At 42.2% G+C, this 14924-nt stretch overlaps 1 protein-coding gene across 1 annotated transcript in view; it reads right to left on the minus strand.

The window, feature by feature from the left end:
- The window catches only part of LOC147205526 (protein crumbs homolog 2-like), a 42524-nt gene extending 35759 nt beyond the window's left edge, over positions 1 to 6765 (minus strand). Inside the window, exon 1 of the mRNA XM_086111798.1 lies at positions 6404 to 6765. Within this exon, the coding sequence (XP_085967924.1) occupies positions 6404 to 6473 (70 nt within the window). The 5' untranslated portion in view covers positions 6474 to 6765. The remainder of the gene's footprint in view (positions 1 to 6403) is intronic.
- Between the last annotated feature and the right edge of the window lie 8159 nt (positions 6766 to 14924).

Consider the following 14924-nt stretch of genomic DNA (forward strand, 5'->3'; position numbering starts at 1 on the left):
TTGTTTTCTCTGAAGCTGCTTTTGGTCCTCACTGAAAATTCTGTTCTGTGTATTTTCACATTCTGTCTTACATATTCACATGGATTGAGTTCACTTAACAGACATCTGGGTGCTTTTTTCCCCCTTCAAACCTTAGCCTTAACGCCCTGATTTCGACATTACTAACACCAAGGGGTAGAAACAGCACATAGCACACCGAGTGACAAGAGGGGCTCATCTCAAGTCTCTTTTAATTAGAACCTGGACATCAAATGTAATGGCTAATCAGCAGGCTCTGTCAGTCAATAATTACTTTCAATTGAATGGGCATATTTTACTGAGTGTTTGTTCTACTTGGGGCAGTTTTTGATACCAGGATGACTGGATAATTGCTCCACCAAACAAACCACATTTTGAGATGATGAATGAAATCTATCCTTGTGGTGGTTTTCTGTAACCGAGGTTTAATGTAGAGCATAATTGTTTGTGGTTTTTGCAGTGATGATTTAGAGATGGCCCGGTAGTGAGGTGTTTAGCGCATCGACCTCACAGTGCAGAGGTACCGGGTTCAATTCCATCTCCGGCCTTCCTGTGTGGAGTTTGCATGTTCTGCCTGTGCCTGCGTGGGTATTCTACGGGTACTCTGGTTTCCTCCCACATTCCAAAAACATGCATGGCAGGTTGATGGAATACTCTAAATTGTCCTCGGTGTGAGTGTGATGGATGTTTGTTCGTCTCTGTGTGCCCTGCGATTGGCTGGCCACCTGTTCAGGGTGTCCTCCGCCTACTGCCCAAAGACAGCTAGGAAAGGCTCCAGCACCCGCCGCGACCCTTTTGAGAGGTTAGAGTGGATCAGAAGATGGATGGATGATTTAGAGACTTTACCTGTACGGTTACCAAGGTGCTTCTACTCTATCGATTTTCAGTATGCTGAGCACTGTTTTACCCCTTGGTGTCAGTAATACCGAAGGCCTCTTACGCCATCATAGCAACCTAAGAGATGAACTCGCTTAGCCCTAGCTAGGACAAGGCCAACTCATCACAACGGGGATGAATATAAAATGGAACCAAAGAGAAAAACACATCCTGATTTCTGCCGTTGGGCAGGATATGATGTGGGATCCTTGAGATTAAAGGAAGTTAATTTAAACTAACAAGGAAAACCTTACGTAGGTTGACACACTGCATCAATCCGTCAATGTAGGCTACATAAAAGATATAGCGCAGCCATTCTGGCATTCATAGTTTTTCTCTCAGGAGGTAGTGGGCAACACGAGACATTTCATATTGAACAAGACCACAACACCTGCTCTGTAAAGTATAGTGTCTCTGTTTGTGAACGTTGCCTTTGTTTTGATACTGACAACTGGCCGATTTGTTTCATCATGATCATGTTTTCATCACCTGATGGCTGTTCAGATGTTGAGTGGCCTTGAAGAGTCTTTGGGCTAAGTTCAAAATACCATGGCAGCAAAACAGACAAAGGATACGGACACAAAACAATTAACATGACGTGCTCAAGTGAAATTCCTGTTGACTTAGATGGCCAAATGAGAAAACCCAAGACGTTTGTACAACTCAATACCCTCATAACTTGTTTGTGAGACCCCGACACTTTTCAAGCAGCTAACAAATGACGCTCTTTGGACTGAATGCAGTGAGTTGGGTGACTCGCCAGAGTACAGACAACTCATTGGTGGGTTGGTGTGCAGTACAGGGTTCCTACATGTTCACACCTACCCTGAATTCAATATGAATCATAATTTAAGCAGAGTGAAAAGTCACGGAAATATGGTTGACGAAACCAACTATATATATGTACAAGTATGATTGGCCAAGTGGCCCAGGTGACCGACACACATCTTTTATTTTAAAGTACTGTAAAGACGCACTAAACATGATGTGGAATTTTAATTATTGGCTAATGAATGTTTTCTGCTTGAAACAACAGGAGACAGAAAACTAAAGTGAAAACCTAGTGAGGAGGCAAACCTTTTTTCATCAAATGCCATCATGTGAGAGTTGTGCATACTTGAGGGGAGTTTGATTCCGCCTTGCAAGCGAGGGGGAAAATGATGTTGAAGAAAACGGTATCGACTCCAACCAGTGAAGTTCAATCATTATGTAATAGTGTGGTTCCAATTTCAAATCGACACCAATCAGTGTCAAATCCAGCAAGTGACACCCCATTTTAACAACGTACCAGTGTTACATCTGAGACTATACAGTCCATTTAATTTCGGACTGGTGTTTAAATGCAACACCCACATTTTTTAACAGTATCCTCGATCCTTTAACACTGGTCGATTTGCAGTATCGTTAGATTTTTGTTTTATTTTTTTACATTACTCTCGTTTCAAAATGCTTTGTTTGGATCCAGAAAAACACAAAGAGCAATTTTCTTCCTTTACATTGCAGATGACACGTAGTTGGCCAGTTGCAACAAAACATGTTCAGTGGGATGTTGCTTACGAAAACCACATTGGTGAGCGTACAGAATGTTAATCGTAGCTAGGTACTGTGTTAGTCTTACATTTATAGATCACTTTCTCCAGGTTCTTACTTTACAGAGCAAAATTTATTTTGGACGGTAATGATCAAAGACGTTTGGATAACCGGTTTTAAGTATGAGCATAGCAATTTCGAGTTCTTGAGGGACTTTCTCAAACGGGAAAGGTGAAGAGTAAATGTGTGTAAGGGACAAATGACATAATCTATACTTTCGTTGATGACATTTGATACCATCATTAAGTTCTAGTCTGTAGAAAAATGATGAACTACAGATCTTTTCCTGAATGCATTGACAGCCTGCTAGAGGATGATTTGTGCAAATTTGGTGGAAACAGACCGTTTACCGGACTGTTTCAAATTCCCGTTTAAGCACTTTTCGATGAAAAATGTGTGCATAAGGGGATGATGTGATTTGTTTCACAAATTCCAAAGCCTGCTTTTTTAAATGATTACAACTTTGCAGGTTTAAATCTCATCTTAGGCCCTCCTGTGCTGTGTGGAGTGTGCATGTTCACCACGTGCTTGTGTGGGATTTCTCCAGGTACTCTGGCTTCCTTACATGTTCCAAAGACAAGTGTGTTACATTAATCAAAAACTCTAACTTGTTCGTCGGTGGGAATTTTACTGTGAATTATTTTTTTTTTGTACTGTATCGTATCTGCCTGCAATCAACTGGCCACCAATCCGGACGGGGTATATACAGCATATCGCTCATTGTCAAATGGGCTCGATTCCAGTTTACCCGTGGGCCTGATGAGGACAAGCATTATAGAAAACCGATGAATTGATGAAAGGATAAAGACAGGCCGCAGACAACACCCCCTATTACCTAGCAGGTGTTCAACCTCAATGAATAGTGATACATAGTTTGTTTTCGAGTCACTCTGGAAAGTGCTTAATGGTACTTGATATAACTGCAAACCATTCATCACCCCTCCCCCCCCAAAAAAACGGAATAAAATGATTTCATTCTGTATCTTCCGATAAACACATACTTTGATGATTTTCCACTGCATCTCCCCACAATCCCTATTACGTTCTTTATCTGACGCACCGCCTCACATCAGATCCTCCCCTGCACTTCTCATGCAGGGATCCATCTCACGTCACACGGCTCCTAAATTAAGTTTGAATCCGAGTGCTGCGCAGGAATGTGTGGGGCTGCAATATTTCACGAGTGAACTGAATGCCACCTTGTGTGTTAGTTATCTAGTTTTGAGGGTGTTCAATTGTTTACGTTTCTTCCCGTTTATCTCAGCTTGAGGTTTTAAAGATGTGTCATTTCCTTTGCCTTGCATCATTTCTTCGCAATCATGCTAAAGACCACCCTGTACACCTGTACAAAGGAAATTCTTTGGAGTAACGTCGACTTTCAACTGCTCCACTTGTAATGTCATTGATCTCTAGATAGGGGAGAGCTGACAGTGGCTCCTCATTCTACACCCCGCCATCCAGACCCCATCAACAGCTCACACATTCCAAGGAGATGATAACAGCACCTCCTAAACATAGCCCAACCCCCAGAATCACAGAACACGCTGTAGATCATGGTTACGGTGAGACAAGCTTGATCCGTGGCACTGACTGGTACCACTATATCAGCACACTGATAAAACAGAGCACAGCTGGTCACTGAGAAGCAGGCACAAGACGTTTGGCGACTGACACTGTCCAGACTACACTGTGTCTTTGCTAGCGATTTACAATGACCGCGGATCACCACCCACTGCTACGTAGAATGGAAATGTTTCTCCCCTTTGGGCGTATTTGCTAGTTACCCAAATATAGTTGTGTGTGTGTGTGTGTGTGTGTGTGTGTGTGTGTGTGTGTGTGTGTGTGTGTGTGTGTGTGTGTGTGTGCGCGCGCGCGCGTGCGTGTATGTATAGATAGATAGATAGATAGATAGATAGATAGATAGATAGATAGATAGATAGATAGATAGATAGATAGATAGATAGATAGATAGATAGATAGATAGATAGGCGGCCCGATAGTCGAGTGGTTAGCACTTCGACCTCACAGTCGTGGGTTTGATCCCGGCTCCAGCCTTCCTGTGTGGGGTTTGCATGTTCTCCCCTGCGTGGGTTTTCTCCGGGTACTCCAGTTTCCTCCCACGTTCCAAAAACATGCATGGCAGGTTCATGAAATACTCTAAATTGTCCCTAGGTGTGAGTGTGAGCGTGAGCGTGGGTGGTTGTTCGTCTGTGTGTGCCCTGCGATTGGCTGGCAACCGGTTCAGGGTATCACCTGCCTACTGCACAAAGACAGCTGGGATAGACTCAAGCACCCACCGCGAACCTTGTCACTTTTACTTTTGGTCCCTTAAATATTACCGACTGTGCTGACTTGATTTGGTTGTGAAGCTGTGATTCTGAAAGTCTGCACAAAAAGCAGTTTGTTCACTTCAATTCAACTCCATTGTGGTGGTGTTTCGCACAAAAAAATGTCCCACTATTTATGGACCTGACTATCGCTCCGCACATCCACATGCATTCCGAGTTTTAACTGATCATTTGTCAGACCAAGCAGCAGAGGAAACAGTGGTACTGTGACTCACAGAGAGGGGGAAGCCCCCAGCCAACAAGTTGAGCCCTGAGCCATTTTATTCACCATCAGACGCTGGCAGATCTTCTGGGTTCAGCTTTGTGCTCCAAAGTCTGCCCAGCAGGTGGCTGCTTTGCTTTATACAAAAATGCCCAAATCCTCTGAATCAGTCACGGTTACACATTGAGTCAGACAGTGGCATGCATGCTTTTGTTCCTTGTGTAAACTGCACAGTCTATGTAATTCCATATCTAATCTTTGTGTCAAATTCAAATAAAGCGCAACTGGCAACATACAGTGAATTCACCTTCAACATTTTCAGTCTTACATACCTGTTTTTGGAAAAATAGCAATAATTTCTGACACTGTTGCTGTTCGTCTGTTCACTCTTTTAGCATTGGATAGAGTTGTATAAACATTCTCCTCGGATCCACCGGTATCTCATTTTTTTTTTTTTCAGAACATTCAATTTGGATTCGTCAGAGTTTTATGCAGAAAGGATGTAATGCGCCTGTGCTTGACTGAGTCATCTGCTGATGACAGCCATAAGAGGTCCAAAGAAGAGAGGGAGGTTTGTGTTTTATAGCATCTTTCGTCAAGGAACATAATAATGCCGGGGTTTTTTTCTTTTTTATCATGTATGTATGTCCTGGCAAATTTTTCCTGTTGTGTTGGTTGTTTTCACGCTATTTGTTAGCATAATCGAAGACATTTCGAGGTTTATTCTCCCTTAATTTCTTCGTAGCTGGGGGTGCCAGGTCACTAGCCAAGCGCCTTAATTCCCATCACCACCTCCCCCGCCCCCGTCCCCTTTTTAACACTGAGACCCAAAAAAAAAAAAAAGTGCAGCAGTGCAGCCGAACGCTCAGCTCGTTACCATGGTGATCTTGAACAATGCCACCCAGCTCCCTGCCTTCGATTCGCCACCGTTTAAATGAGCTTCAGACGCTGCACACAATTGAGGGTCACGGGGAAAATGGGTCAGCGTGGTATTCAAAGGTGGAGGGGTCGCCCGGCAAAGTCCCACCGCCAACCCCCGCACACACTGGTTGGGGTAGTCCAGGGGAAAATATTGCTAATTACAACTTTTACGCGGCCGTTCCTATTTTGTTCAGACACGAATCATTTGCCGTTACAAATGAAATGTTTTCACGACAGTGTAGTGTGACGCTGTAGTGGGCTGTACGCAAGTGCATCAATGACAACAGTGAGGCTTGAACACATTTGGATTTCTGATAGTGTAACGTATCTTTGAGTAAAATGTACCAAGTATTATTTACGAAGCAACCGAGAATGACTACAGTGTTTGTTTTCGCGCTTAGATGGAAATGAACAATTCAAAAAAAAAAAGTACACGTGACAGCCTTACCCAGTTTGAACATCATCATGGTGATCAGCAGTGTCCTCTGATGTCTGGACCAAACTTTTCCTAACTCCATGGCAATGCAGGCCGCCGAAGTTTCCAGTCAGTGTCGCACTACGCTGTCACTCCTCAGGTTCTCCATCCAGCACACTGCAGCGCTCCATCCGTGCTGCTCAAAGTAAGCTGAGAGTGAGGACCACTCCTTCCATATCCGACCACCTTGGGAACTGGTGTCTGTTTTGTGTTGTATTTGTTTGCGCGAGTGGCATGTGTGCACGAGTAGTCTCTCTGGGGAACAAACTGGGACAGAGTAAATCAGAATAATCACCCCAGCAGAGAATGGCTGAAGGAAAACATGAAATGGCTCTCGGGACTGAACTCCACCCACTGCGTGAGCATTCAATCAACACAAAACTCGCTCTCCGCTATTGTTTTGACGTTGTCCGTCTTCAGATTTAATTCGGCTTTTTACCTCTTTGCGATACAGAACATGAAATGAATGAACAAATCGTATATAGCCTGCGTCGAAATATATTTGTATTCCCTTATGCGCAGATACAAATCATATATCAAGTAGTGCCGATCCCAAGCACTCACAATCTAATAAATTGAGTAACTGTTTTACAACGTAAATTGAGGCATGGCAACATAAAGTCAGTGCTGGTGATTATATAGGACGCATGAAACATTATATTTCCAAATCCATCGCTTCTCAGGAAACCAAGAAAATGGCATGTTGGTTGAGCCATGAACATTGCGTAGAGCAGAGGTCACCAAACTTTTTGAAGATGACAACTGCTTCTTGGGTCCCGATTAATGCAAAGGGATGCGAGTTCACGATACACACCTATTACTCAAATTACCTATTAAAGTTATTATGACATGTTTTTATTAATAATGTATGTCAGTCACTTAAAAGAACACTGATCATGTTTGTGATTTTTCACAATAATTAGCAAACATTGAAATATCGATCTTGACACTTTATTTCTATAAGTCTGTACAAAAGCTCACATTTTCAAATGATCACTTTTCTAACATTGCTCGGAAATCACAATACCCTACGGACACCACGTTGATGACCCCTGATATAAGCTGAAGCCATTTCCAACACTTTATAGTGGTCAACAATTCGAAGTAACATACACGTGCGGGCACTGACCAGAACTGTTGATTTGTGAAAAAATATTGAATTGACCAAAATTTGACAGAGCGTACAAGCCCGCTGCCAGCGCTGTTTTTGTAATACAGTATTGAGTAAGCCTCTTTGTGTATGATCAAAGCATTGTACTTTCCAACTTGTACCCATCCATTTTCTGTAACTGCCTCTGCCTTTCAGGGTCGCAGGGATACTTTCAAAAAAGTCCAACATAAATGTCCGTTTAAATAATACATAATATTTTCCAAGGATCACGCTGTTTTCCTCACGGATGTCAGTATGCACTCCTGGCAGCTTTTTGAGGTGATGTGTGCTCACTGATGTCCACAGACATGTTTGTTCTGGTGCGGCAGATCTCACAGGACCTGGGCCAGGAGCCCAGTTCAATATTATCACTGTAAGAGTGTGAATCTTAGATCAATGGATCGTTGCTCCATAGTGCACATCAACAGCGTCCCCCCCCTCCCACCCGCTTTAGAAGAGGGTGGAGGGATTTATTTGGTGGAACCGACTGCGGCACCCGCTCACTCCTACCCCCAACCCCAGATTTTAAGCCCAGCATTAGACTTAACTCCACCCTGCCGCGTTTCACGACAACAAAAAAACTTAATTAAACATCAAGAGAGAAGCAGGCGTTTGGGAAAGAGACGGCATGCCCACTTCAGCGCCTTCAACAAGTGGCATTTCAGATCGTGGGGTCACAGCAGTTCCACATTCCTGAGAGAAAGGCTGCCCCATTCTACGAGGCTGTTGCACAATAGAGAAATAGGCCGGCTGACATGTTGTCTCAGCCAGGTTGGCTTTCAGCAGAGCAGGCCTGAGGAGCTTGATTAGGACAATGCAGGCACACAAACGTGTTAAACAGACTCAATTCTATTCATTTAAAATGTGATCACGTGTTTTTCTTTCTCAACCTTTTTTCCATCACTCTCTCATGGTTAATCTTTTACAGTCAGTGTGGATTTCTCAGAACATTGAAAAAAATATCGGATTAGTTTCATTTTAAGATAGTCATACAGTAACTCCATATCATTGGGGCAAAAATGGGGTTGTGAAAGGTTAATGTCAACAGAGGTCAAATAAGTAGTTTTCTCCCAAATACAAATTTCAGTCTTCTTCAAATTACGGCATATGTTTTATTTCAAAGCAATTGAACTATATACTGTACGCTTCAGGTCAGCTGAGGTCAGTGTGTGTGGCCACACCCAAATCCCTGTTTTTTCCCCACTTTACGTTCATTATTTTGGATTTATTTCATTCATTAATAATACCACAAACAAAGTGTACTGCCTATCCGTCAAAGGATTAGTCGATATTAAATATATTGTAACACTCGATGAAGACTCAAATTTCAGATGGGTTTTTGTATTTAATCCGCAGTGTATTTGTTTTCATCCTGTTGATTGAAATTGGATTGTAAATGTTACCTTTATTTCACTTTTGGGACCTGCCTTCTTTGTTTTAAATGGTCTCCGCACTCACATTTCTTTTGTGCTAAGTGGACAATTTACGGTCTTACCATGAGCACAGCGCGATGACGTTCACGTGAATGAATGTTCTATTCTTCTAGGTGTACTATTGGTCATTAATCCCGCATCACAAAAGAGTATGTTTGCTTTGCCAAGAGAACTGACGCAGTTCCAAACTATGACTCCAACTGACTGGCCACACAGGATGGGGAATCAAATTTTTTTTCTGAAGCTTGACAAAAAGTTGACTTTAAGAAGAGTAGCTTTCTGATTTAGGGTAGTAACTATATCTTTGCCAAAATAATGCATAAAATGGGGTTATTTGCTGTGGTGGAATGATGTTTCTCAATGTCCTCGAGAAGTAATTTAGAGGATTGTCGATTATGAAAAACGGTGCCATTTTATCCCAGATTTGAAAAAACAAAGCATCCAATCCCTTCAAGTCACTTTCAAAACTGACCCCGTTAGACTAACATATTGGGCCAGTGACCTGTCTCATTTGACTGGCAGCCAACAGAAACCCATACATGGACTGACCAACAGCGTTCCATTGAGCTACATTGTGACCCGTTCACCACTTAACTCTGAGAAATCTTGTTTGGCCAACAAGTTTGAAAGCGGGTGAGGACTCCACTGCGCCGTCTTTCTCCATCCATCCATTATCTGAACTGCTTATCATCACGAGGGTCCCGGGTGTGCTGGAGTCTATCCCAGCTCTCATCAGGCAGTAGGCGGGGGACACACTGAACTGGTTGCCAACCACTCGCAGGGCACATATAGTCGAACAACCATTTGCGCTCACAATTGCACCGAAGGACACTTTAGAGTGCCCAATCAACCTGTCATGCTTGTTTATGAATGCACTTGTAATCCAATCACATGTTTTTGTCAGTAACTGTAACAGAACAAACTACAGCTACATTTTTTAGTATCCTGAATACGTAATGCTGGAACATGTATTTTGTTACTCCCCAAGCCTGTGTACAGAGCCACAAAGAAACACAGCGGCATACAAAGTTGTGTACATAAAGTAAAAGAGTTTTATATCATACTATGTTTGCTGTGCATGTAATTCAGAATGCCCAAATCAATAGGCAAACTCACTCTAATGTATGATAGTGCAGTTGGTATAGGTCAGACCACCCTGTTTGTAAAGGAGCCAAACAAAAGGGGTTTATCTCTCTGGCATAAGGGAGTCCACCACCATCACAACAGCAGCTTGTCTAAGTCCCCATACACATTTGAGACGCTATTAACGTAATTGAATATGTCCGTGTTTTTGGAGGACACACGGGGCATGACTCCACGTGTACTTAAAACTAACCGTCAATGTTTTTTGCAGGAGGAAAAAAAATCGCTGTGTACATCTGCTGAGATTGGCAGCTCTTTACTTCCCAGCATGCACCGTGGCATCTAATGCTGAACCTTTTCCGTAATGATTATTATCATTGAAGTGTGTTTATGTTCGGCATAGTTCATTGAAACTGTGTCTTAATGATCAATGTGCTATTCCAGTTGGGTATAGTAAAACCCTCCTTCATGTTGAAGCCTGCAATAAAACCAACCGAAGCTGAGAGTATGTTGATGCTCTTCTCTCTAATGGAGCTTCACCCGCGGAAGTGCTACAAAACAATGTTTGCCATCTAGTGGTGAAAAGTGTCATTACAACTTAAAACTGATATGGGAGAGCAAGCAGTTTTTAAATGTTTCGAAATCAATCAAGTGGCCACTCAGGAGTTGCCCACCCTTGCCGTAAGTGGATGTCAATTAATCTTCCTTATTTGCAGCTCCAATGTACAATTTCCGATGAGGACGGGAGATAATTTATACATCTCGATTTGCATCCAAATTTTAAACAAGATGAGAAGAAAAACCTTGAGCAACCTTCTTTTCAAGACGAGAAGAATGAATTCAACAACAACACTCATAGACAACAATAACAACAAGGAACATTTCTAGAAGAAGTCGCTGATGGTGATGGTGGTACACTCGCCTGACTTGTGAGCGGGCAGCGTGGTATTGGTTCCCACCCATTGACGGTGTGGATCTGGGTGTGAAGGGTTGTGCGAGTGACTGCCGACCAGTTCAGGGTGTAGTCCGCCTTCCGCCCCAAGTCAGCTGGGATAGGCTCCAGCAACCCCCGTGACACCGTTCACTGAACACTGTTACAGTGTTCACGATAAGCAGTGTTGAAAATGGATGGATGGATGGATGGATGGATTCTCCAAGATGATCTCCACTACATGGTATTCGACAAACCTGAATTTGAAAAATAATTATTTGAAAATTGGCAAGGTCCACCCTGTAGTTAATTAGGAACTTTTTCCCCTACAAAATGGACTATGCTGCACTGTGATTGGCTGGAAACCATTTCATGGTAGAACCCGCCCTACTGTCTGAAGACGGCTGGGATAGATTCCAGCACGCCTGTGACCCTTGTGAGGATAAGTGGCTCGGATAATGGTTAGATGGATGGATGGCTACATTATAATACTTCAGGCCTTCTGAGATAGGTATAACGTATTCACTTTTTACGCACTTTCATTCGGTGATGTGCGGTCAAAGGTTTCTAATGTTCGGATAAATTATGTCTCGGCTCAATAAAGGTTGGGAAAATCTGTTATATATGGTACCAGAGAATAGCTTTGAACTGAATTCTTTTTCAGTGTCCAGACATGTAGTGGACTTCATTGGAGCTCTTTTCTAAATTGTGTAACTGGCTCGTCATGGGGAGCCAACGCTAATCTATCTATTGAATGGTAATTGTGTTTTATGGCAGCCTGTTACTGCCCACTGAATTGTGTCGTTTCGCAACTGTTTGAGAAGTTTGAGTATTCTGTATTTTTTTTTTAACATGGGTAAAACAATAAATAAATAAGGATATTTAAAAGTTTACCAGTTGACTCATGTCTTTCGTGAGTTTTACAACAAATAACTATGATTTTAAGAACAGGACATCTATCAAATCTGTCTAGTCGTCAGGAAACCTCTTAACCAGCATTCCCGTAGCCTGAACTTTTAATTTATGACTTTCCTTTTTTAAAGTTTTTGCAAAGGGAGTTGCTTTGAGTTGTTTTGGGTGCTCAATCCCAACATTTCCTTTCATTTACTAATCTCTTCCCTATGTTCACACAAACATATGCACCCACACTCTTCCCTCCCCTCCACATCTTCACATTCATTCCTGTCTGGCCCTTCAACAACAATGACTTTTCAAAAGAGCTCCAATTGCCTTGTGACCCCTAAAGTTCCTCATGACCCCTTCTTAGAAAAAAAAAAATCAACATAGAATGCCTCCAGTGCGCAAATGGTGGGCACAACACCATCACGTTTAAACAATAACAACATAAATCATACTTTAGATAAAAAGGTACACTACAGCTCCTACTAATAGTATTCTTCCAGCTAGTAGTGTATTACAATCACAAAAACAATAACAAAAAGAATGAACATTATTTATGATGATTAATATGATTATTGTGATCCCTGTGCCTCTGAAATGGAAAAGTGGCTATCCCTCGTGCCCTGCAGGTACACATCATGTACACCTGACATGCGTTGTGTTGCAAAAAAAAAAATGCATGCCATGCATGGGTTTTAACGTTGTGTTGCAAAAAAAAATGCATGCCACGAGTCTTTTTTTTTTTTGCAACAAAACGCATGTCACATGGTGTGTACCTGCAGGCCACTAGGGTTTTAAATTTAAAAAATGGATGGATGTTTGGTTGGAAGTTGCAATTAAAAGTCGAATGCTGACAGGGAAATACGGACCATTCTGATCGCAACTACAGTATGTTGGACCACATCTAGTTTGCAATTTAGTACCTGAAATGCTAAAACTGCATTGAGTTGACATGTGAACACACATATACTATTTGACAATTCTCAAGAAAGGGTGAACAGGATACACTGAGGTTTGTGTGAGGGACTTGAAAAGAAAGCGTTTTGAATGCAGATGCTTCAGACCATGAACAAATTATGAAACACCTTGCATTCACGACAACTCCTCATATTCAAATACCCATCACGGAATCATCTTCAATGTCACAGGGAATTGGTCACCGATAGTTCAAGCCACTCTGGTACTGAAATTTTCACTGAGCAATGTACGCTTACCGAATTTTGTGGGTTACATTAATGCAGCTGGAACAAAATGTCACAATTGCTCTCACTCTGCATTACAACCGCAAAAAGGCATTGTGGGTGATTGCTGAGCAATTAAACAATCTCTTGACGCAATAGATCCATATGACAAGTTTTTCCACACAGATTCTTCTCGTTTGACACCACAACATTAGAATAAAATTAATTTAGTTGTCGTCTGATAATGCTATGACAATATGGCAACAAAACTGCAATATTATAGAAGTACTGTAATTTGTTTTAAGCAAGCTGTTAAAGCTCGCATATTCCAAATGAGATGCGGTGGAATTTTGCATTTTTGTTGTAGAAAATATTAGTGTCAAGTACATGATCACACAATGTTCCATTATTTGTTACAGCAGATAAATGTATCCATTTTGCCAATGCAGGGCATGTTGCCAGGCAAAGCATCTCCCTAGGTCACAGTATTCTATGTGGGAGTCAAGTGGTGTCAACAGGCAATTCAGAGCTCGCAGGCAAACAAACTCAATACTTAGAGCAAATATTCAAGAACAAAAATGGGGCAACATACAAACAGCAACTCGGGCAAGACAACAACAGATACAGGTGTGTACAACACGATGGCTCAGACAGAGGAAATTGGGTCAGCAATTAAAAACAGGACAAGGCTGAGATAATGTCAAAGCCACAAAACTGTAAACTCAATCACACGAGCCCAAACAGAAGCTGAAAAATCAACAGCCCGAAACGAGCCTGAGACATCCTGCGCAAATCTGTGTTAAAGCGCTGACTTGACAGCTGAAGCCATGATAAGAGAATGTGATGACTTACAGTACTGCAGTTCCACTTCCTCCATGAAGGAATTAGTGTGGATAGTGGGAGTCCCAGTAAGAGGATTCTGGCCTGTTCAAGCATCTTAGAGTGAAGCGGCACAGGACACCTGATCCCTGAGATTTCTCATTCAAAATGATGTTTCCTTGCTGTGGTTCTCCTGAACAAATCTCTTTTGTGACTTGACTAATTGCCCTAGCTGTCGCTAATACCTGATTAGCACAATAAAGTGATTTAGATGCCAACTGGGGCCTTTCTCACTGACTGTGTCTCTGTCTGCCTCCATGAGGCCCTTTGCTTTCTTCTGCCTGCTCAACAAGTGTCGAAAACGAAGTGAGCAGCAGACTTTGCTGTTGCTCATTTTTTTTATCACAAGGACATGTATAGCTAATGCTCATTACTTACTTCAGACAAGCAGCTTCCTTCTTATCCAGTCATAGTTTCTCTCTCTGTATGTTTAAAGAGATTGCCGGACCTCAATCTGTCGTCCTATAACCTGGCCTCCTGTTCAGTGTAATCTTGACGAGGGGTTAATAAGCCAGAGAGCCTCGGCAGTGCTCCCAAAAAGGCCCCCGTGACCTTCAAAAACATCCTGTGTTAACCCTTCATCGCCTCCATCAAAACATTTCAAACCTGGCCTGAAGGATGCCCACTCAAATTCTCAGGTAATGAAAGGGATTTGAGCAAAGCTCTAAAGGATCAAAGCGAACTTCCCCAAGTAATATTTGGAGAGTAAATCTAATAGTAAAACAAGGCATACCACTGAGCCTTTCAGATTGTGTCTGTCTGTCAGATTAACTCTGCCATTACGACAGAGAATTCACAGCAGGGGACACAAGGCGAACCAGACAGAGAAATGTTTTGCTGTTCTGGCGGAGCAATCCTAACATATTACACAAATATGCCTTTTTCTTTATGAAAGTACCTCAGTATCATCTACCTGAATATAATGCATTTGGGAACT

Source organism: Hippocampus guttulatus, chromosome 5, assembly GCF_054856545.1.
Source record: "Hippocampus guttulatus isolate MCC_2025c chromosome 5, RoL_Hgut_1.0, whole genome shotgun sequence".
In the NCBI taxonomy this organism is placed as follows: Eukaryota; Metazoa; Chordata; class Actinopteri; order Syngnathiformes; family Syngnathidae; genus Hippocampus; species Hippocampus guttulatus.